Raw genomic sequence first — 24526 nt, forward strand, 5'->3', positions numbered from 1 at the left:
CAAATTACAAAGTCTAGTGAATTTGCATGAATTGAATGTACATTATTAATTCACCAATATAATAATGTAAATACAAAAAAGTGTTTTGAGGCTATCAGTAAGCATTATTATTTCCCTTCCCACTATGGATTTGATTTAAAGAGATGATATAAGGGAGAAGTTGGAGCTCTCAGGAAAGACACCTGAAAGGAGCATAAAGTAAGAAGTCGTACTGGGACACTGTTCTTCAGCGCACTATTATTCAGTTGTCACAACAGTTGCTTATAAAGAGCGGGAAACTAAATAAGTATCGCAGCTGGACACTTAAAAGTATACGAACATCATTAGGCAGGAGAACTGAACCAAAAGCATTTCCGTAAGGTAAAAGTATGTTTAGCATTCAGTCATAACATCGCACTGCATTCCTGCAGCAGCAATAGCCTTTTGCAAGACACCGAACGCTAAAACTCCATTGCATGCAGTTTCTTCCGCATTGCTCGCTCGAAAACCGGTATAGATGGATCTGCATTCATTGGACAGAAACAATTACTGTCGGGTTTGAAGCCGACTGCCTATGAAAGGTAGTGACACTCGTCTCTAGACCGTGTCGGTTAGGGTATTTTTACCAACACTGTTCTTAGGTGGTGTTACACGTCTGCGAATCACGTACGTCTCCGCATAGACACGAGGGATAATCTGCATTTACATCTATACTCCACCAACCTCCTTATGGTGCGTGGCAGTTGGTATGTCGCGTACTACTGTAATTTTCTCCCCTTCCTTGTTCCATTCTCGAATGGTACATGAAAAGAATGATTGTCGGTAAACCTCCGCATGAACTCTAATTTTTCTGAGATTCTCCTTGCGGTCAGTTGACAAGACACTGTATGTCGAAGGAAGTAATATGATCCCCCACTCATCCCTGACGCACTATCTCACAATTCAATTACCTTTTTGAGATACTTGTGAATACTTTTATGTAGCCCGCAGCTCGTGGTCGCGCGGTAGCGTTCTCGCGTCCCGCGCCCGGGTTCCCGGGTTCGATTCCCGGCGGGGTCAGGGATTTTCTCTGCCTCGTGATGGCTGGGTGTTGTGTGATGTGCTTACGTTAGTTAGGTTTAAGTAGTTCTAAGTTCTAGGGGACTGATGACCATAGATGTTAAGTCCAATAGTGCTCAGAGCCATTTGAACCATTTTTAAACTTTTATATAAATTTGAAATGGTCTGTAAATATACTGTTTAAAGTTATGTCACGTTATGTTATACACGATCCTGTCACATTAATGTGTCTACCGCTCTGTTCGACGTCTACGTGCGATAACCACTCATGGACGGCATGCGACAGCAAAAATGGCTCTGAGCACTATGCGACTTAACTTCTGAGGTCATCAGTCCCCTAGAATTTAGAACTACTTAAACCTAACTAACCTAAGGACATCGCACACATCCATGCCCGAGGTGACAGCACAAGTAGTGGAAGGTGTATAACACGAGGCGGGGAGAGGTGGGCGGAGGCTTTGAAGAAGCAGTGCATTCGCTGTCGTAATACGGAAACGGAGCAATTTATCTGACGAAGGAAAGAGCATATCGTTGGCTTTAGGCTAAAGGTGGAAACATTTGGGACGCGGCTAAGTCTATAAAATCTTCGCTTGCCGCCACGGTTAACGTATACTGTGCATGAGAGAATGGCGATATGCAAAATGGGCGTCGAGGGTGCTGTGGTACACCGCGGGCCGTAAATGACAGGGGTCAATGGCGGCTTCAGGGATGCGTACGGGCGAATGGACAGCAGCTATGTAGAAACTGACCGCCCAGATGAACCAAAGCATTACCAACAGTGGCTCCACAACGACCGTCCACCGAACGTTGCTTCGTATGGCCGTCTGCAGCAGGTATGTGGTTCATGTACCCATTCTGAGTGCTGTTCATTTGCGTTGAAGACTAGAGTCTGCACGCCAATGCAACTGTCGTCCTCTGAGTGGCTTTTTTATCTCCATCGAACACATGGCCTTTGGCGTGTAGGGCCCTGCAAAATTCGTCGGAAGTGTCCATTTCGAAGGAGGGAGTGTTTTGGTCTGGCGTATGTTTCGATGGCATTCTCTGGCACTTCTAGTCATTTTGGAAGGCCCAATTGATCAACAAAAGTATGTATCTATCCTTGGGGATCATGTCGAGCAAACATGCAATCCGTTTTCCCTCGGCAGGATGGCATCTACCAGCGGGAAAATGCAACGTATCACACAGCGCTCAACGTACGGCTTGCGTGGTTCCAAGAGCGTCAGGATGAGATTATCGTACTCATCTGGCCACCAAACATCCCGAATTTAGACTCAATTGAGAATCTGCGTGACCACTTCCATCGATCTTTTGGCGACAGTGGACCCTCAGCCTTGAAACTTAGTGCAGCTACGCACGACACTGGAGTCAGCATGACTCCCCATAACTATTGGTATCTTTCAGAACCTCACTGACTCTCTTCCCGCACGTCCGCGCTACAAAAGGTGGTTATTCAGGCTTCTGAAAGGTTGCCAAATTAATGTGACTAGACCGTCTATATGTACTCAACTGTAACATATGTATCTGGTTAATGCTTAGAGAATATAGTACCGTACGTAATAAAAAAGTGGAGGGAATTCTCTCTACAACGGAGAGCTTTAGGCGGGAGATTTGAAGGCGGATAGGCGTGAGTTAAGGCGCCACACTTTTGTGTGGTTAAGAGTCTGTCGCTAACTCTCGATAAGTAGACATCCAAAGAACTCAGCGAGACAAGGATTTCTGGACAAGTGGATTAAATATGCCTCGAATGTGAATTTTTCCTATCGTTGTATCATGAAATTTATTGGGTTGTTCTGGAATTCGCATATCCGACACCAAGATGAAATGTGGACAATATTTTTGTCATGCCATGATTCCACCATACAACATTGTTCTTTCGCCATAGAAGATCGCCTCCACTAACTTTGAGACAATGTGATGATTAGTTTTGCATATACGTGCATAAACCAGGTTTTGCTAAAGTTTTCAGATTGGAATCGATGAATGTTAACTGTGTGTCACAAACTCGATTTATCTTAATCATTCACCGTTTAGTCACTTACCTTAGTATCGAGACTATTCCGAGTGTTGACACAAGCTAAAAATGTCGAACTACCTAATTTGAAGTAGTGTGAAGATGCTTGGAGCAATACTACTTGATTTTGCATGTAGTCTTTTGTGTGAAGTATTCCACGTGGTTTTTAAAATTCGTAAAATCTATTCATAGCGAAAGAACATTTACTTGAGAATCCTATAGAGATAAATAACTTTAAACAAAGATTAAAATGTTTCACACAATGTAGAATTTACTAGTACAACCTGTTAGCACCCTACTGATCCTAGACCACAGCAGATAGATGGCCTAAAGCACTTCTACTTGTTTAACATTTTTGCAAACAGTGCATGTGCATATTTACGATGATGTATTCTGGTTGGTATTATTTAACGTTGAAAACGTTAGTGAGAAACGAAGTATGATATAGAATAGTTTCGTACAACATAGTCAGGGAATCATTAAATTAGCAGTGGAAGCTAAGCGAATGTTTGTATATTTAGTGTAGTTAAAAAGTGTGCTTTGAAATACTTAAAATTAATAAATAATAAATTCAAGGTAACGTTGTACTCTTACATAACATTATCTGTGCAATGTAAGACCTCAGAAACAATCAATGAAAATAACTGGTGTTCACGGTAGAGTTCCAGAGCCAACACATTGTCAGACTGATTAGTACTGCTGCACCATTAAATAGCATTGTGAAAGCATCATTCTCTTTTTACACCTTAAAGCCGTTAGTATTTGTAACCGTGATGTAGTTGCTGCTATAACTGCTTAAACTGAAAACACATTAAGTCATGACTGTTTACATCGCTTGTACATGCTTTCTTCTTCGTGTCCGAATACTAAACCAAATTCTTACTGAAGTAAACATTTTGTAATTAAGCACTTGCTTCAATTATCGCTACACGACTTGGCTGAAATTACTCTTGTAATTTAAATCCTGGTGAAGCAGTATCATTGTAGAGTGAAACTGCGAGTACAGTATTCCCCTAGAGTGTTATATTTTACGAAACGCGTCGGTGTTCATTGAACATTTTCTATCTATTCTATTAATCCTACTTGTTAAATGAAGCGGATGAGCAATACATACGAATCTGTGAGACTGTGATTAATAGGATACTTCTTTCATGGATGAATTATATTTCCTTAAGATTTCTTCAAGGAAGCTCATGCTGCTTTTCCTACAATTTGTGCTATGTGATCATTTCACTTTAAGCCACTCCGGATGACTAGTCCTAGGAATTTTACAGTAGTTACAGTTCCCAGTGATTTGTGACCATTTGTGTTATCGTACAGTAGTAGATATCTTCTCCTATTTATGCGCAATACGTAACCTTAATTTACGTTCTATTTCACATGTCAGTTGCTGCACCCATCACTGAGCCTCTACAAGTCTTTTCTTCTGGCACTGCTGTCCCCTCAGACATACGCGTCATCTACGAACATCATGGAGCTTCCGACGTAATCCACTGGATCAATTACATAGTGTGTCAAAACACCACATATGCGAAATGGTAGAGTCCTTAGAGGAGATAAAAAGAAACCCTCTTCTGTGTGACGCAAATGTCACTGGCGCACCGTTTGGGGGTACTTGAAGGGTTTGCTGCTGGACATCTCTTGGATCGACGTTCACAGTTGTTTTGACTGTTTCGCATGTAATATGTTGACACTGGAATCTGATTTGCGACTCAGTTACGTCTTACTTCTAGGGAGGATATGTTTTCATCACTGCTAGCACTGTTTTGTCCGGGATAATTAATTATATTATTATTGTTTATGTTGGTAGAGTTTTCATGACAGTTGCTATTGTTGTTTGTAGGTTTTCAGTGGCTGAATACACTATAATCGATTTATCTAAAATTATCTGATATATGTGGAGGAACGATGCAACAGTTGAGCTGCAATGTTCTTGTATGCAGAACGATTTCCAGAGAGGACGTTATCAAATCATGTCACATTTCAAAGATTGGATGGCCATCTTCGTTATAGAAGATCCCTTAGACTTGACCGACGGGAAAATGGTACACGTCGTACTGTGCGAACTTTTCACTTTGCGGCCGGCCAGTGTGGCCGAGCGGTTCTAGGCGCTTCAGTCTGGCACCGCGCGACCGCTACGGTTGCAGGTTCGAATCCTGCCTCGGGCATGGGTGCGTGTGATGTCCTTAGGTTAGTTAGCTTTAAGTAGTTCTAAGTTCTAGGGGACTGATGACCTCAGATGTTAAGTCCCATTGTGCTCAGAGCCATTTGAACCATTTTGCACCATCACTTTGCGGTAGCTGTGTTACAGCGATCTGAGGACATCAGCAACACCAGTAACGATACATACCCCAGGAACTAAATACTTCCAACCCCAAAGTGTGGAGTTTCCTGCATAAGACAGATATGCATCCATTCAAGTGTCAGAAAGTACAGCCTATCATCTGACGACTTTGGCCTGAATATGGAATTGTGCCATTGGTGTCTGCACCGAACTGTAAACATCTATGACTTCCAAACTGGTGAAACTGCCTTCGCAAGGGAAGAAATACTTAACAGCCACTATAGCTATATGTGGTAGTTGAAAAATCCTAAGGCAATTCGTGTATTCCAGCCACCAGCGATTTATCTCAAATGTGATGGCTGGCATTGTTTGCTTTTTCCTATCAGGCTTGATGGAGGAATTTACAATTTCTTTCTCCGTAGCGTATTACAAGAAATGTTGGAGAGTCACGCAACTATTATGTTTCCAGCATGCAGGGAGCTTCATCACACTCTGTCGTTAATGTCAGAGGACATTTAGACAATATTGTTCCCAATCATAACATTTAGAGGGGTCTGTCAGTACGGTGTCTACCACGTTTTCCCGACCACGTACTATAGACTCCTTTCAGCGGAAGACATGAAGCGGTTGGAGATCGAGACACGAACTGACACACCACAAGAGCTGGTTGCCTTTTTGGTTGCTCATAAAACATTTGGTTGGCACGCAGATGCCAGATGTGTACAAATGGAAACGGATGAATTTCCAGCAACATTTCTACAACAATATCAAACGCACTCCATATCTGGACATGACTAGCGCCAAAACCTTCATGGGACCCTAATGGGGAAACGATGCACCTGTGACATTTTTGTCTCTTAAAAAGTGTGTTTCTTTCGTCTCCTCTAAACACTCTAAAATTTTATTTATGTAGTCATGTTACACCCGATAGATGTTTTAGACATATCACCGTTCCTTGCGTTACTCCGGAAATTTGTCGATCTTGTTTCCTCAAGAGCGATGTGTTTATACGCAAACAAACCGGGAAAATCCGTCGACGGTGTGGTCATGGGGACGTGCGAACATGATAATTCCTTTATGCTACCGTCATTTTCCACATTGACCCATTTTACTACACTGATTCCGTATAACAGACTGGAACATACGAGGATTACTTCACTGCCACGCTTAGGCCATATGACCGCCAGCTACCAACCCTATACCATCCACCTTACGCTCGTTCTGCACCGTCTACAGTGCTGCAAACTGACCAGAGAGAGTGTGTAATATTGTTTCCCTGCGAGTTTATTTTAAGGGACTTACAGCTTCCTCACGGAGCACAAACCTATTAATGAGTGTGAAACTTCCTGTCAGATTAAAACCGTGTGTCGGACCGAGACTCGAACTAGGGACCTGTGCCTTCCGCGGGCTAGTGCTCTACCAACTGAGCTACCCAACCACGACTCACGACCCGTCATCAGAGTTTCAATTTTGCCAGTACCTCGTTTCCTGCGTTGCTTAGGTAGCTCGTTGGTAGAGCACTGGCCCGCGAAAAGCAAAGGTCCCGAGTTCGAGTCTCTGTCCAGCACACAGTTTTAATCTGCCAGGAAGTTCCATAACAGCGCTCACTCCGCTGCAGAGTGAAAATCTCATTCTGCGATTTGTGAATATTCGTAGCAGATATTCAACAAGTGAGCCACGCACTCCTGTTCCTGCAAGTTAGACGGGAAGCTGGTGTCTGTTACAAAATGCTGGTAGAACGAAAGGAACGTTACGCAGGGTACGTCAGGAGGGAAGATACATGCTTTGAAAGGTGAGAGCATTGATTATTCCGAACAAAAAACTTCAAACATATGCCCTTTTCTTATTCGTATCCGACATATGTATGAAGAAATAAAAGAAATTATTCAGATAGTTAAGGGAGATGAAAATTTAATAGTCATGGGTGACTGGAATTCGACAGTAGGAAAAGGAAGAGAAGGAAACGTAGTAGGTGAATATGGATTGGAGGTAAGAAACGAAAGAGGAAGCCGCCTGGTAGAATTTTGCACAGAGCATAACTTAATCATAGCTAACACTTGGTTCACGAATCATAAAAGAAGATTGTATACATGGAAGAGGCCTGGAGATACTGACAGGTTCCAGATAGATTATATAATGGTAAGACAGAGATTTAGGAACCAGGTTTTAAATTGTATGACATTTCCAAGGGCAGATGTGGACTCTGACCACAATCTATTGGTTATGAACTGTAGATTAAAACTGAAGAAACTGCAAAAAGGTGGGAATTTAAGGAGATGGGACCTGGATAAACTGACTAAACCAGAGGTTGTACAGAGATTCAGGGAGAGCATAAGGGAACAATTGACACGAATGGGGGAAAGAAGTACAGTAGAAGAAGAATGGGTAGCTCTGAGGGATGAAGTAGTGAAGGCAGCAGAGGATCAAGTAGGTAAAAAGACGAGGGCTAGTAGAAGTCCTTGGGTAACAGAAGAAATATTGAATTTAATTGATGAACGGAGAAAATATAAAAATGCAGTAAATGAAGCAGGCAAAAAGGAATACAAACGTCTCAAAAATGAGATCGACAGTAAGTGCAAAATGGCCAATCAGGGATGGCTTGAGGACAAATGTAAGGATGTAGAGGCTTATCTCACTAGGGGTAAAATAGATACTGCCTACAGAAAAATTAAAGAGACCTTTGGAGAGAAGAGAACCACTTGTATGAATATCAAGAGCTCAGATGGAAACCCAGTTGTAAGCAAAGAAGGGAAAGCAGAAAGGTGGAAGGAGTATATAGAGGGTCTATACAAGGGCGATATACTTGAGGACAATATTATGGAAATGGAAGAGGATGTAGATGAAGATGAAATGGGAGATACGATATTGCATGAAGAGTTTGACAGAGCACTGAAAGACCTGAGTCGAAACAAGACCCCCGGGAGTAGACAACATGCCATTGGAGCTACTGACGGCCTTGGGAGGGCCAGTCCTGACAAAACTCTACCATCTGGTGAGCAAGATGTATGAAACAGGCGAAATACCCTCAGACTTCAAGAAGAATATAATTATTCCAATCCCAAAGAAAGCAGGTGTTGACAGATGTGATAATTACCGAACTATCAGTTTAATAAGTCACAGCTTCAAAATACTAACTCGAATTCTTTACAGACGAATGGAAGAACTGGTAGAATCCGACCTCGAGGAAGATGAGTTTGGATTCCTTAGAAATATTGGAACACGTGAGGCAATACTGACCTTACGACTTATCTTAGAAGAAAGATTAAGGAAAGGCAGACCTACGTTTCTAGCATTTGTAGATTTAGAGAAAGCTTTTGACAATGTTGACTGGAATGCTCTCTTTCAAATTCCGAAGCTGGCTGGGGTAAAATACAGGGAGCGAAAAGCTATTTACAATTTGTACAGAAACAGATGGCAGTTATAAGAGTCGAGGGACATCCAAGGGAAGCAGTGGTTGGGAAGGGAGTGAGACAGGGTTGTAGCCTCCCCCCGATGTTATTCAATCTCTATATTGAGCAAGCAGTGAAGGAAACAAAAGAAAAATTCGGAGTAGGTATTAAAATCCATGGAGAAGAAATAAAAACTTTGAGGTTCGCCGATGATATTGTAATTCTGTCATAGACAGCAAAGGACTTGGAAGAGCAGTTGAACGGAATTGATATTGTCTTGAAGGGAGGATTGAAAGATGAACATCAACAAGAGCAAAACAAGGATAATGGAATGTAGTCGAATTAAGTCGGGTGACGCTGCGGGAATTAGATTAGGAAATGAGACACTTAAAGTAGTAAAGGAGTTTTGCTATTTGGGTAGCAAAATAACTGATGATGGTCGAAGTAGAGAGGATATAAAATGTAGACTGGCAATGGCAAGGAAAGCGTTTCTGAAGACGAGAAATTTGTTAACATCGAGTATAGGTTTAAGTGTCAGGAAGTCGTTTCTGAAAGTATTTGTATGGAGTGTAACCATTTACGGAAGTGAAACATGGACGATAAATAGTTTGGACAAGAAGAGAATAGAAGCTTTCGAAATGTGGTGCTACAGAAGAATGCTGAAGATTAGATGGGTAGATCACATAACTAATGATGAGGTATTGAATAGAATTGGGGAGGAGAGAAGTTTGTGGCACAACTTGACTAGAAGAAGGGATCGGTTAGTAGGACATGTTCTGAGGCATCAAGGGATCACCAATTTAGTATTGGATGGCAGCGTGGAGGGTAAAAATCGTAGAGGGAGACCAAGAGATGAATATACTAAGCAGATTCAGAAGGATGTAGGTTGCAGTAGGTACTGGGAGATTAAGAAGCTTGTACAGGATAGAGTAGCAACCAGTCTCAGGACCGAAGACCACAACAACAACAACATCATACATAGCTCTTTGAATATCACTGGCGTCAGTGGCATGTCCTTCTGCACAACCAAAGCCACATTACGCTACGTAGTATTGGCTTTACCGTCCATTTCAATGCGCACTTCTCTTCGGTTGTATTTTAAATGTGTTTGGTCCAGTAAAGGAACTACGAATGAGCTGAGATCAGCAACACAGCAGCTTCTACTAGAGATGCAAAACGCTTTGCAATTAACGGTGGACTTTTTGAACGTCTTTTTTGAGAAAATGTACACAATTAAACAAAACATTACATCAGAACGTTTCATTAGTACTCCTGCATTTCTCCTGTCTCCCTTTGTTTTCATTAGTCTCCTCGGAAACTGTAAAAATAGGACACATGTCATGAGGATGTTTTTTATTCAAGAGTCACTTTTATCCCTCAAAGCACGTTCGTTTCTTCCTGTCTCACACTGTATAAAGAATGATTCCTGGATATTGGTACAAACTTCCAGAGGAGATGGAAGAGTGTAAATCTTGTAATTTAAGTTTAGGGGTCTTGGTCCGGTAACGTCGAAGTGGAAGCGTCCGGCGCTTCTGACAGTGCAATATATACGGGCTATCGGTACTGTTGGTGCTATGATTGTAAGGCAGGCAACTTTCAGAGGTGGTAGTATGGACCAAAACAAGGGAAAAGGTATGGGCACTAAAATACATATCTTAAGAGCTATGGGCACCTCCTCAGCAGAAAGAAAATGTTTCACAGTACCTAAGAATGACATGTGTTCGTAGCTCTTATTGTACGGATTTTACAGCTTATGCTCACCAATCTTTCTTCCTTGTTTTGATTCTCACTACCACTCTTGAAAATTATCTACCCTTCAATCTTAGCATCAACAGAACCGATACATGTATTCCACAGTCAGAGGTATCAAATTGATTTTCGCTTGTAACTTTCGACTCGTTTGTTTCCGACCAGGGTCCATTACTTGAAATTAACAGATTTACCCTTCTCCGACACCCCTGAAAGATTGTAACTTCACCATGGAATCACCCTGAATCTGTCAACATAAACTGAAACTAAATTCCAGTGTTAAAACTTTGAAGGTTGTTCAAGGGTATTTTCTGAGTATATATCCGTGATCCGGTGGTTCGTTACAAACTAATTACATTTTCGCTGATTTCGTATCCGAATTTACCTTTGTATTTTGTTCAACTGGAAATAACTGCACAACAGTGGGTATGAACACTTTGTCTCGTTTGTAAATAAAAAACGTATTCTGTTTACTCACTGTACCTGCCGTTGACAACGGTGATTTCCAGTTTACTCTTTGCCCTCATGCTTGCATTCAGTACTGGTCGATTCTGCCTCGGGTTTACTTTTTTTTCAGCACTGTTAGTTGTCTGACAATAGAGAGACATGGCTGATATTTTTAGTGATACAGAAATGCTAAAGTTGCAGCTATAAAGTAACGGTGATGTGGACTCATCGCTGTGGTTACCGTTTCGCGTGTGTCGTGCAACTCTTGTGCTGCATTCAGTCAACCTACGAGTAGCATACCGCCCAACTCCCAACGCAGTGGTTCCAAGACGATGGTACAAACTTTCAGGGATGATGGAGAAGGGTAAATGTATCAATGTAAGGTAAGGGACCTCAGTCCAGAGATGACTGGGTGGCAGTTTATAATCGAAGATCATTGTGATACCTCTCCCACTGCTAACTCTTTGTTTTCCATATTTTTGGAGAAGGCAGTATTGGCCAAAACAAGTGAAAATTGTTTAATAACATGGGTTCTAAAATGTATATATTAAGAGCTATGAGCACTTCACCTCTTCCCAAAATATGGAAAGCAAAGAGATTACAGTAGAACAGGTCCACTATCAGAGGCATCAGACTGATTTTCGCTTATACACAGATGAGCCGAAGCATGATGACCACTGGCTTAATAGCTTGTTTGCTTGCCTTTCGAACGAAATACATCACTGATTCTACGTATCAGGGATCAGACAGCATGTTCGTAGGTTTGTGGAGGTATGTGCCATTAGACGTCTACTCAAAGGTAATTCGCGTAAATAACAGGCCGCTGATCTGCGTACTCGATTACGGCGCTAGATAGCGACCCAGATGGGTGCCATAGGATTTACATCAGGCCAATTGGCCACAGAAACATCAACGTAAGTTAATTATAATGCTCCTCAAACCACTGCAGCGTGGTTCGGGCTACGGAACGTAGACATTACTATCATGTGTCCCATGACAGCGCAGCATGATGCCTCCCATAGCGTGATACTGTTCCCACCAGCCTACCTCCGTGGCGTGCTGCACGTTTCCGGCCGCCGTTCACCTCGATGACGGCGTTTTGCAGACGATCATGGACCTAGTGTAGCACAAATGTGATTCACCCGAAGAGCCGACACGTTTCCTTGATCGATGGTCTAATCACTACGGTCCCGTGTCCACTGCTGTCATAACTGTCGATGTCGATGGGTCAACATGTGAACACGAGGGGTTGATTGCTGCAGAGCCCCATGATCGACAATGTACGATGAATGGTGTGCCCTGAAATGCTTGTGCGTGCGCCAGCATTGTGCTCTTTCGTCAGAGATGCCACAGATCACCATCTGTCGTACTTTACAGAGCATACAAGCCACCGAACCCAACGTACTGTGAAGAGTCGTGAACGCCCAACCATTTAGTGCCTAGTGGTAGTTTCACTTTTCTTCTAGCTCTTTTCGTAAATGTTCGGTACAGTAGCGCTTAAAAAATCGACCAGCTTCGTCGTTTCCGATATACTCGTTCACAGGCTCTGCGTAATAATAATCTGCACTTTGTGAAAGTCACTTATCTCAATGGACCTCCCCATTTTCAGTCCATATCATCGCTAGGGTGATAGCCGGTAGATGTCTGCTCCTCTTACATACCATTTTTTCCCACGTCACGTGCCCGAATCGCCACCAGGCGGCATACAACGTCATGGATGACAGTTGTTATAATGTTTTGGCTTATCAGTGTAACTTTCGTCTCACTAGGAGAGCACATCAAATACCATAACCCAATTTCTCAGAAAATTCGGTTAGTGGAAAAGGGGTCAAAATACGTGAACACGAGTCTCGGCTTGTCCGTAGATACTCGATCTCCTTTGAAAAAATTATGGTCACAAGTATTTTACAGTTACTGTACGGACCCCTTACACTGCACAATGGTGATTAGCGTCATGGCTTCTTAATTTTGCGCTCCGTGTTTGAAACCCCATTATTACATTTTTCATTTACATACCTACACCTGTAGTAGCTTACTACACGAATGTTTTCTATTGTATATTGAGATATCATTGTCCCTATCTGTTTACTAATAGTTTGTCGGCTGAATGAGTTAAAAAAAAGCGAGAAAATTATGTGAAATAGTTTTCGATTAAGTTCTTGTGTGTGCAGTAGCTTGATTCACTATCAATTGCAAGTGCCAGTTTTGGAAGAGTGATCCGTTATGCATGATTTGCCACGAAATTATTGCCAACGCGCTAAGTCTTCAGCAACGACGTTTGCTTCCCGAGTAATATTCATACAAAAAATGTCACTGTGGCACACCTTCCCTCGGACTTAGCTCGTAATGTCCGAAACAGTTTTGTTTCGTACATTTCTATCATCGGTGTCATCCAGTGGAATGCAACTAATCTTTCTACACCAACATATGTGAATAAAATACAGTTAATTAATATAAGGATTGGTATAAGAATGAAATATTAGAGTATGAGAATTTAAAAATATTGTAACCCCCCCAACATACCATAAATGTATGACACTCTAAAATACAGTTATAATTTTACAGTTAAAATAACATCGTTGTATCCCCCAATCTCATAAGAAACTTTTGTGTAATAATCTCCTATGGAGAAAGGTAGATACATGAAGACAGCAAAAGTAAAGTAAATAATAACAACATCGGGTTTGGAGAGGTGTTACAAAATGTTGAAGCCGTGACGCTAACCATTGTGCCAAAATTCGTCCGCGGATATCGCCCGTCAGATGAATGGCTTATAAAGTACCTAGAAAATTTCGAGCGTCGTTTTTTCGGAAACTGTTGAGTATGTACGGATAAGTCGAAACACGTGTTTGCTTGTTTGGACACCTCTTGTATCTAGGGTGATTGCACTTGCCGTGTTCTCCTCGTTAGTTGTTTCCCGACCACGGTCCATCACCTCAGATTGATAGAGTTACTTTCTCCGTCACCACTGAAAGTTTTTAGTATCATCACGGAATCGCCCTGTATATTGATACCGTCTGTATTCTGTTTCTGTTCATTCGTGTTGTGACATTGGTCGCTTTGTAACGCTGTTGGATAAATTCTTTTAGTCTAAGGCAATAAAGAAATGGGTTGCGTGAATGGAAGCCGTACAGGGAGGGAGACAGGTGGAGCCACCAGGCAAGCGGGAGCAGGTAGAGGGGAGGCCGCCACTGACCTGGCGTGCAGTGCGCCTCGTCGCTGGCGTCCTTGCAGTCGACGACGCCGTCGCAGACGTAGCCGGGCCGGATGCACTCCCCGTTGTCGCACCGGAACTCCGAGTTCCAGCACGTCCGGTGCGCTGGAACCACAACGGGCACACCACACGTTAAGGCGCACACGGCTGTTAGGTGAAAAACCCACATTCCTAGTTTAGAGTGTTCTCCCTTATCGTAACATATTTTAGACAGAAAACAGTGGTAACGTCAGCTTCCTCAAAACGAAGCGCAAGTAGTCTCTCTGCCATCGACATGGAGCGAAACGAGCTGTGTAGACATTATTTTATTAAAAAATCTATGTACAGCTACAATTTGTAATAAAGAACGGACTTAAGCAGGGAGATGCCCTGTCTCTGCTACTTTTTAATTTAGTCCTAGAATATATAGTGCGAATGGCAGCAGATAATTGAGAGGGTGTGGAGTTAAATGGAAATATTAAGATATTAGGGTATGCAGATGATCTAAACATCATTAGCGATAGGAAAGAATCTGTAACAGCAAATGCGAATGCGTTAATCAAGGCTAGTGAAGATATAGGTCTAAGGATAAGTGAAGAAAAAACTAAGTACCTGGTTACTACTAGAGTGCCAACAGCAGTAGATCAGGAAATGTCAAGAGTTGGAGACATGCAGTTTGAAAAAGTGAACACATTTAACAATGTAGGCGTGGACATCACTTCAGGAAATGAGATTGAATCCGGACTGATGAAGAGATTACGGGCGGGAAATGCAGGCTACTTCTCACTGAATAGATTACTTTCATCATTGATATTGTCTAGGAATTTAAAGATTAGAATATACAAAACTATTAATCTACCAGTTATGCTGTATGAGTGTGACACTTGGTCTCTCACTGTGCAAAGTGAAAAGCCGTTTCGAGTATTTGAAAACAAAATATTGAGGAAAACTTTCGGAGCAAAAAGGGATGACATTAGCGGAGAGTGGCGAAAACTGCATAACGAAGAGATTCACGAACTCTATTCAAGCCCTGGCATGATCAGTATTATTAAATCACGTAGGCTGCGATGGGCAGGTCACGTAGCTCGAATGGATGAGGGCCGGGCAGCGCGCAGAGTACTGGTAGGGCACCTAGAAGGATAACGTCCTGTGGGGAGACCGAGACGTAGATGGGAGGACAATCTGAAGGCTGATTTCAGGAGCCTAGAAGGTGAATAGAAGGAAATAGCCCAAGACAGGGACAGATGGTGAAAATACGTTGCTACGATAATGGACTCTCGAGTCCGGTATGACCAGTGAGTAAGTAAGTATGTACAGCTACAAACTGTCGCTGGTGTTGTGCGGTGTTATCTGAAGTTTGCATAGAATGCCAAAAGTCGGTTCATAGGAAACTATAAAATAAATATTATTCTGGAACATAATTTGTATTTCAATATTTATTATGTCTATGTTCATCCAAGTACCGACGGAATATTCCATAAACATGAACAATTTATATATCGGTGTGTGCTTGCAAACTGCCCAATTGTGCCTTAAATTTAATACAAGTAAATAAATTTCATGTGCCATTACTCTCGTACACGTAAAAAAATAAATTTCACAACGTAGTTAACATATTTTACTACTGTGCTACACATTCTCCCCGTGTTTCATTAAATATTTACCTGTGGAACAGAACGAACTGTCCAGAAGGAAAAAAGTACTGCATTAAAAAGTTTATTTGTTTTCTCTTTCAAATTTTATGATGTGGCCAAAGTTCCAAAGAGCTGTGAAGCTGTGTATTTAAGTAGTTCCAAGCATCTCACAGCTACATTAATGAGAAGAGAACCTCATTTCTTTTATTAGTGTAGTACCTGAAGCCTTTCCAAGTAGTGATAGTGTGGTCAGGATATCTTGGAGAGGCTCGTACAAATTGACTGTAGGTGAAACCCGCATCCAGGCAGCTGAGCAACTGACTGGTCATCACCTTTGTGCCAGAAATGTTGATGTTTGGTATGGGTTGACATCAGTCACTTTTCGATACTCGTAATCGTCCATGAAATTGTGAACTATCGTAAAATTTGTAAGCCGTGGGTAACATGTCAGCTCACAGGCAAACATGAAAAGGAACCACCGAGTGAGCTGCAGAGCATAGAGTGCAAACATCCATCTGCACCTGTAGCACAAGGTCCAAAAATCAATCTTCAGCAATGGAGCTGATGTGAAAGAGTTTTGGGATGTATAACGTCCGCTGGTGATTCATTACACGCCGAAAGATTAGGCAGCGAATAGTGAGAGCTACTACGGGATCTCGTACCCTACATGTAGTTTGCAGCAGGATCATGCCCGCCGTCATACAGTTGGGACAAGAAACCAGTGAATACCTCCTTACGTTAAGAAGATGTGACTGCTCACAATGGTAGTTCCAGAACCGTGTAACCGTTTAATAATGGGTTTTTTGCCTATCTGTTCGCAATATGCTACATTATTGTTCAAAATGAAAGTCAGCTCCCTATTCACGCACCAAACAGTTGCAATAGTTAATCTACTAGTCACGCATTAAAGAGGTACGAGCATCAAATCCCATATCGACCACACTTAAGGCGAATAAAGTGATGGTACATTTGTAAAGATCACGTCCAGTTTATTGCCCGTGCTCTGTCTGCAATGGTCGCGAACTAAGACCAGAGTGATACTCCCAACCAGTATCGAGAGCCATGCCAGAGATGGACAAATATTTACAGGGGGTGGACAAAAATATGGAAATGGAAACACGAGAAACACAGCACATTAGCATTCATATTCCACGGGAAACCCGATGGCATACAAAGCAGCTTCCAGTCGACTTGGAATGGATAGGTAAAGGTCCTGTATGGTTTTCAGAATAATCTGATACCGCAAAATGAGGGTAAGTCCAGGTAACGATGATGGAGGTGGATCGCGACTAAGCAATTTTCTCTTCAAAGTACACCACGAGAGCTCAATAATATTGAGGCCTGGTGATTTTGATGGTGAGGAGAGGTGCAATAGTTCACACTTCTGCTCCCTAAATGAGTCCTGCACGATGCAAGTTGTGTACATGAGGGCGCAATATCACCACAGAAGAACAAACATTGTAGCATGGGATGGACCTGATTAGCCAAACTGGACACATAATTCTTGGCAGTAATACAGCCTGGCGGAATAACCATGCGGCACGTGGAATACCACATTATGGCTTCCCAGATTGTCACTCAACCCCTGCCATGTTTCATTTTTGTTACGTAAATTCGGCCAGTAAATAGTGTGCAACAAGAATCACCCGATTATATGCAATATTTCCTTTACTTCATGGGTCAGGTTTTACGCCCTTGGCACGACGTCTTCCTGTTACGGACATCTGCATCATTAACGAGTGGTTTTGTAATTCCAACTCGTCCTGCATGTCACTGCTTAAGGGGCTCCGGAAAGGCTCAAAATCATGAAAAGTTCAATTTTTACTTTTTTGCGTTTTCTGAATCTGCAGACTATTACCTTTTAATAGATATATAATTTATTCAATTCTGAAGACTACAACTATTTTTAAATGTGTTTTTAAATGTGTTCTACATGGGCGTGACCCACTGTGGCGCTGTTAAACTGCTGTCAAATGGTGTTATTATTAACGTCCGTGTTCATCAGGTACATTTTAGTGATGTGAGATAAAGTATGTGTTGTGGCTAACCTGAGATGGTTCAGTATATATCGCTGGTGTGATTGTCGATTGTTTCATGTTTATTTACGCTGTCGTTATCTCGAAAATATTCGTAATTAATTCTGTTTCTTGAGTCTCTGTTTTGTTGAAGTATAATAATGAGTAAAAGTAAAGTTATTAGAAATCCTCTGAAGGCTTTTAAGAAAAGGAGAAATGTTGGAAAGCCAAAGGTATGTGTTATTACTGTAAACAATAAAGACGATAACCAAGTGAGTGAACGTAACCTCTCAAGTACACCTGCCCATAGCAGTCAAAGTGGGAAAGAAAATACTTCACAGAAGAAGCTTGATTCAATGAGTGAAAACTATGAATGTTTTATGGGCGAATCGGATGTGAATGAAATATTTGATATGTCGGTTCTCAAAGGAATTTTTTCAAACTGTGTAAGATGTATTCATTGTAGTGAAGTTGGTCTGGAACTCTCCATAATAAAGCACGTTGGACTTGCTAGTGAAATACAACTGAAATGTGATAAGTGTTCATACATGACCACCTTTTGGAACAGTGTTGCAGTAACTGCAACTGAAGAAAATGGTAGCAAAATCTACGAACACAACAACGAGCGATGCTTGCTTTAGACAAGGAACGCCTTCGGGTTGCAGACAGGGCTGTAAAGAGTCTAGAAATACAAGCAAGAGTAAACAGGAGGAGGCACAAGGGGAAGCTGGAGGAGGAGTTTGCAGAGGATGAAGATAATCCATCCTATGGACCTGGAATGCACTAAAAAGTTAATCCAATCTTTGTCGCTCGATTCCCAAAACTTTTATTTTCTCATACTAATTACATGTTTTCTAAGGATCTTCCAAACATATTTATTTCAAACTTTCAGTAAATGTTACACAGTACCTACCGCATAATTTAACACAGCCTTCTTCCAAAAAACTGTATATTTTTGAATATATAAATAAAAAATTGCAAAAAAATGTTGTGAATTTTCATTACAATTGAAAAAAAATCATCTTTAATAACTGAACTAAAATTTTGTAAAATCCCTGTGTTAAGTTGTAGCCCATATTCCAATAAATAATCTGTAAAAAACTTGCTGGCAGATTAAAACTGTGTGCCCGACCGAGACTCGAACTCGGGACCTTTGCCTTTCGCGGGCATGTCTCCGCAATATCCTTTCTTTCAGGAGTGCTAGTTCTGCAAGGTTCGCAGGAGAGCTTCTGTAAAGTTTGGAAGGTAGGAGACGAGGTACTGGCAGAAGTAAAGCTGTGAGTACTGGGCGTGAGTCGTGCTTCGGTAGCTCAGTTGGTAGAGCACTTGCCCGCGAAAGGCAAAGGTCCCGAGTTCGAGCCTCGGTCGGGCACACAGTTTTAATCTGCCAGCAAGTTTCATATCAGCGCACACTCCGCTGCAGAGTGAAAATCTCATTCTGGAATCTGTAAAAAGTTCTACTTCCTACCTCAAATACTTTGTGAGGAAAGATGTAATTTATAAGCGTTATTTTAACATTGCAAGTATAGGGCGTTCCGGAGCCCCTTAAGGAGTTCCCTTCGTGTTATTTTGGTGCTGACAGGGTTCGCATGTGCAACATTTCGTTCTGCGTCAATTTTCAGCTGTTGTCCATTTACGTTTCTCCACAACTCTCGTCACTGCCTGTCTGTCGTGATAACAATCAGTTTCGTCTGGGTGGATGATATTTTCCCACCTTCGATTTCTGTGCATCGTGAAGCACCAAACACTTCACCTACCTTGATTACGGAACACCCGCCATACGAGAACCAACAATTTGCCCACTGTTCGAATTCTCTTAGTTCCGAGATAACGTTCTCACGACTACACAGAATGCTGTTTTGTCCACGACTCACACGTACAGCGTACAACATTCCGAGGGCACTGCACAGCTGCCGGTCGAGGTGAAATACTACAGCGCAACGCACAGTCATTTATGTTGAAGTATGCGTCTCTCATGGTGTTGCCATATTATTGTCCAGCCCCTGTATTTGAATACTTGGAACGGCCTACATGGAGAAACCATCCTTGTAATCTCCTGAAGAGATTTAGTTTCAGTCATGGAAACTTAAGTGAAAGTGACAGGACCGAGAAGTGACTCTTGCTGCTTTCGAATACATGTCCAGTTTCGTTCGCATCATATCTTCTAGCACGGTGAATGATCCGGATATTGAAGCAACATTACAAGGAAAACCCATTGCCCTATGACAAACATAGGATTAAAATCTCGTCTAATCACCGCATGTATTCACGATACTGTAATACTACTGCGGGAATACTTTCTTCTTTTCTTTCTCCTGTGCCTTATTCTTACCTTTTTTTCTGATATTGTACAGTCTACCGACGGGAAGTTGTGATTCACTAAACACCCTTGTACCATATCCCACAATATGTAATTAGGGAATCAGAAAATTGTGAATGTCAACATGCTTTAACGCAACTAAAATACTGCAGTATTCGTAACTTTAACTTTTAACATCAGCTTGGAAAGACGAAAAAGACTGTGTAATAAAGAACATCTGAAAATTACGATGCAGAGAAAAAATAAAGCAATATGTTTTTTACCCTGGTCTCTTTATTTCCGGTTGCAGAAGTAAAATGTACTTCTTTCAGAACTTGTATAAAATTAAGTAATATGCAAAAATAGTTAATACGCATAGAGAGGACATTACTATACCGTTTTTGCTGTATTTTCATCATTTCCTCTACTACATTCATGTGTAGCAGGACTCATAAACAAAATCAGGAATAAAATTCCAACGTTTTAAATCATATGAGGGACAGTCAAATGAAATCTAGACAGATGGGAGAAAATAATTAAAATGTTTGTTATTTGAAACACAATCGCCATAGCAGTTAATAAATTTACCCCTTGGTCAGACAAGATGTCAACTGCTTCGTGGAAAAATATTTGCAGTTGTTTACGGAACTTTAATTTTCGTTCCTGCACTCTTTTCTCCTTTACAAATTCAACAACAGAGACTTTTAATTGTTAAAATCCTTGATGAAAACTTCAGCTGTCATTTATTTTTGACAGTTCGCTACTAGTTTGGCTCAATGACCATTAAGCTTCGACTAAAAGGAATAAATCAAACCACTATAGATTACACAGCTTACAGGGAAATATGAGATTAAATACTATTTCACTTACTGGCATAACCGGCAGGAAAATTATACCATAATTTGAAGAAGCCCTTTAAGCCCACCATAGTACGTAAAAAATTTCCCACAGTATTAACAGTGTACGATAATTTTTGGGAAGAAGCAAATCCTCATCGACAGCTAGGAACACACTAACAGATGTAACTAGGCCAAACAGTCAAGGATACAGTCAAAGACAATGCGATGTCAGAGACAGACTATAGTACATGTTAGCAATTTACTAAAAGGTATATTATAATCATTGGTGCCACGTAAACTCTGTGCATTAGGAAGTTAGATCGTGAAATTCCATATTAACAAATGCAACACAAATATGATACACTGGCGACTTTGTAATCTAAAATACATCGTAACTTAAATCAGTAAACCAAACCACAAGTCAGTCAGTTCTTTGTGTGCATTTGAATGACTTGCAACACAATACAACAGGTATCTTCGATAACATGACATTATTACATAGGGGAGAAAAGGGCTATTTTTTGAACGCTATTGAAGAGATTCTTTGTGGCTTAAGATTGTACCCTAACATGATTCCTAACGAACAAAAAGATTTCAAAACCAAAGGCTTCTACGAAAAGTTTGTAAATATTTGATGTAAGCTGTAACATGATCCCATTTTTAATCAAGTGGGTACTTCGTAACCTATATGATGAGATAAATATGTGCCATCTCTGAGTATTAGGCTTTACTTTACTCTCTTCAGTGGGCTACATTTCGTACTCGGTGCAAGTACAATGTTATGAAATACATCCCAGTCATTGTTATTGTTGTTGTCTTCAGCCCTGAGACTGGTTTGATGCAGCTCTCCATGCTACTCTATCCCGTGCAAGCTTCTTCATCTCCCAGTACCTACTGCAACCTATATCCTTCTGAATCTGCTTAGTGTATTCATCTCTTGGTCTCCCTCTACGATTTTTACCCTCCACGCTGCCCTCCAACGCTAAATTTTTGATCCCTTGATGCCTCAGAACATGTCCTACCAACCGGTCCCTTCTTCTTGTCAAGTTATGCCACAAACTCCTCTTCTCCCCAATTCTATTCAATACTTCCTCATTAGTTATGTGATCTACCCACCTAATCTTCAGCATTCTTCTGTAGCACCACATTTCGAAAGCTTCTATTCTCTTCTTGTCCATGTTTCACTTCCATACATGGCTACACTCCATACAAATACTTTCAGAAACGACTTCCTGACACTTAAATCAGTACTCGATATTAACAAATTTCTCTTCTTCAGAAACGCTTTCCTTGCCATTGCCAGTCTACGTTATATATCCTCTCTACATCGATCATCATCAGTTATTTTGGACCCAAAATAGCAAAACTCCTTTAATACTTTAAGTGTCTCATTTCCTAATCTAATTCCCTCAGCATCACCCGACTTAATTCGACTACATTCCGTTATCCTCGTTTTGCTTTTGTTGATGTTCATCTTATATCCTCCTTTCAAGACACTGTCCATTCCGTTCAACTGCTCTTCCAACTCCTTTGCTGTCTATGACAGAATTACAATGTCATCGGCGAACCTCAACGTTTTTATTTCTTCTCCATGGACTTTACTACCTACTCCAAATTTTTCTTTTGTTTCCTTTACTGCTTGATCAATATACAGATTGAATAACATCGGGGACAGGCTACAACTCTGTCTCACTCCCTTCTCAACCGCTGCCTCCCTTTCATGCCCCTCGATTCTTATAACCGCCATCTGGTTTCTGTACAAATTGTAAATAGCCTATCGCTCCCTGTATTTTACCCCTGCCACCTTTAGAATTTTGAAGAGAGTATTCCAGTCAACATTGTCAAAAGCTTTCTCTAAGTCTACAAATGCTAGAAATGTAGGTTTGCCTTTCCTTAATCTATTTTCTAAGCCTCTACATCCTTACATTTGTCCTCTAGCCATCCCTGCTTAGCCATTTTGCACTTCCTGTCGATCTCATTTTTCAGACGTTTGTATTCCTTTTTGCCTGCTTCATTTACTGCGTTTTTATATTTTGTCCTTTCATCAATTAAATTCAATATTTCTTCTGTTACCCAAGGATTTCTACTAGCCCTCGTCTTTTTACCTACTTCATCCTCTGCTGCCTTCACTACTTCATCCCTCAGAGCTACCCATTCTTCTTCTACTGTATTTCTTTCCCCCACTCCTGTCAATTATTCCCTTATGCTCCCCCTGAAACTCTGTACAACTCTGGTTTAGTCAGTTTATCCAAGTCCCATCTCCTTAAATTCCCACCTTTTTCATGTACTCTTCGATAATTGTCAGTTATTTATGTAAAATTATCGTTTGCTTTATATATCTTATGACTCTTGTAAATGATTTTATATGAATTACTCTCTGGTTGTACACGATGTTTCTCCAGAGCTCCCTCCTCCTCGCCACACTGGTATTAATGACAATGCAAATATAAATGTTAGGTATGTCATATTGTAGATTCCTTTACTAATTTTGTAATTTGAGTGCTAGTGTAAACCTTCTGTGACATGAGTTGATAAGTTTCACTCAAAGTGAGTGTCCCTATGGAAAATGTATTGTACATTTGGTATGTTAGATTTTCTACTGTAATGATTGGACGTTTGGAGGTTGGTTGGTTAGTTGGTTGATTTGCGGGAGGGGAGCAAACAGCGAGGTCTTCAGTCCCATTGGGTAAGGGAAGGATTAGGAAGGAAGTCGGCCATGCCCTTTCAAAGGAACCATCCTGGCATTTGCCTGAAGCAATCTAGGGAAATCATGGGAAACCTAAATCAGGATGGCCAGACGCCGGTTTGAACCGTAGTCCTCCTGAATGCGAGTGGATTGTGCTAACCATTGCACCACTCCGCTCGGTTGGAGATCGGTGTTCTCCCTTACCGAGGCAACTTAATGAATATAAGTTTTTATACATAGTTCAACGCCTGTCAGTCATTTATGGAAATGTCACGTACGCTTTACATTTCTAGGTTCTTATAATTATCATTTATTATCTTAAATGTTTCACTCTCCAGATGTACAATTATTTTCCTTACCCCCTTATATTCTTTGCAGATCCAATAGTAATGACAACGCAAGTATGACATTGTATGTGCTTTTGAGTTATTATAACTTGTTTTTTTAATGTACCAACTCAATTCTGATATGATTTTATATGGACTGCGCAAGATGAATTGTATTCTCGGTACGAAGTCTATGTTTGTGAACATGTTTTCTTTGTTCTGTAAGGATGGAGTGTTTGGAGACTGATGGTCAATCTGTTTGGGCACCGTTACTGAATATATGTTTTTAAGTACCCACAAATGCCTGATAGTTATTTCCGGGAATTATCATGTATATTTTATAATTTCTACGATCTTATAAATATTTTTCATTATCTTAAATGCATTTCTCTTTAGAGGTGAGGCCTCCCCCCCCCCCCCCCCCCCTTTAGTATATCCAAAAGAGTGAAAATACAAATATAAAATTTTGTGATGCTGTACTTTCTCCAGTAATACTGTAATAGGGTCCTAATGTACCAAACCATTTCTGATATGGTTTTATAATATCACTTACATATGAAGCCTGTTATGTCGGATTTTTTCCCTGCAGTTATGGAGATGTTGGGAGATCAGGATT

The 24526-nt window shown here is 41.1% G+C and overlaps 1 protein-coding gene across 1 annotated transcript in view; it reads right to left on the reverse strand.

Annotated features, from left to right (window-relative positions):
* The window catches only part of LOC124594160 (G-protein coupled receptor GRL101-like), a 356496-nt gene that overhangs the window by 292504 nt on the left and 39466 nt on the right, over positions 1-24526 (reverse strand). Inside the window, exon 4 of the mRNA XM_047132516.1 lies at positions 14115-14237. Coding sequence (XP_046988472.1) covers positions 14115-14237 — 123 coding nt within the window. The remainder of the gene's footprint in view (positions 1-14114; positions 14238-24526) is intronic.

This window comes from Schistocerca americana, chromosome 2 (assembly GCF_021461395.2).
Source record: "Schistocerca americana isolate TAMUIC-IGC-003095 chromosome 2, iqSchAmer2.1, whole genome shotgun sequence".
Classification (NCBI taxonomy): Eukaryota; Metazoa; Arthropoda; class Insecta; order Orthoptera; family Acrididae; genus Schistocerca; species Schistocerca americana.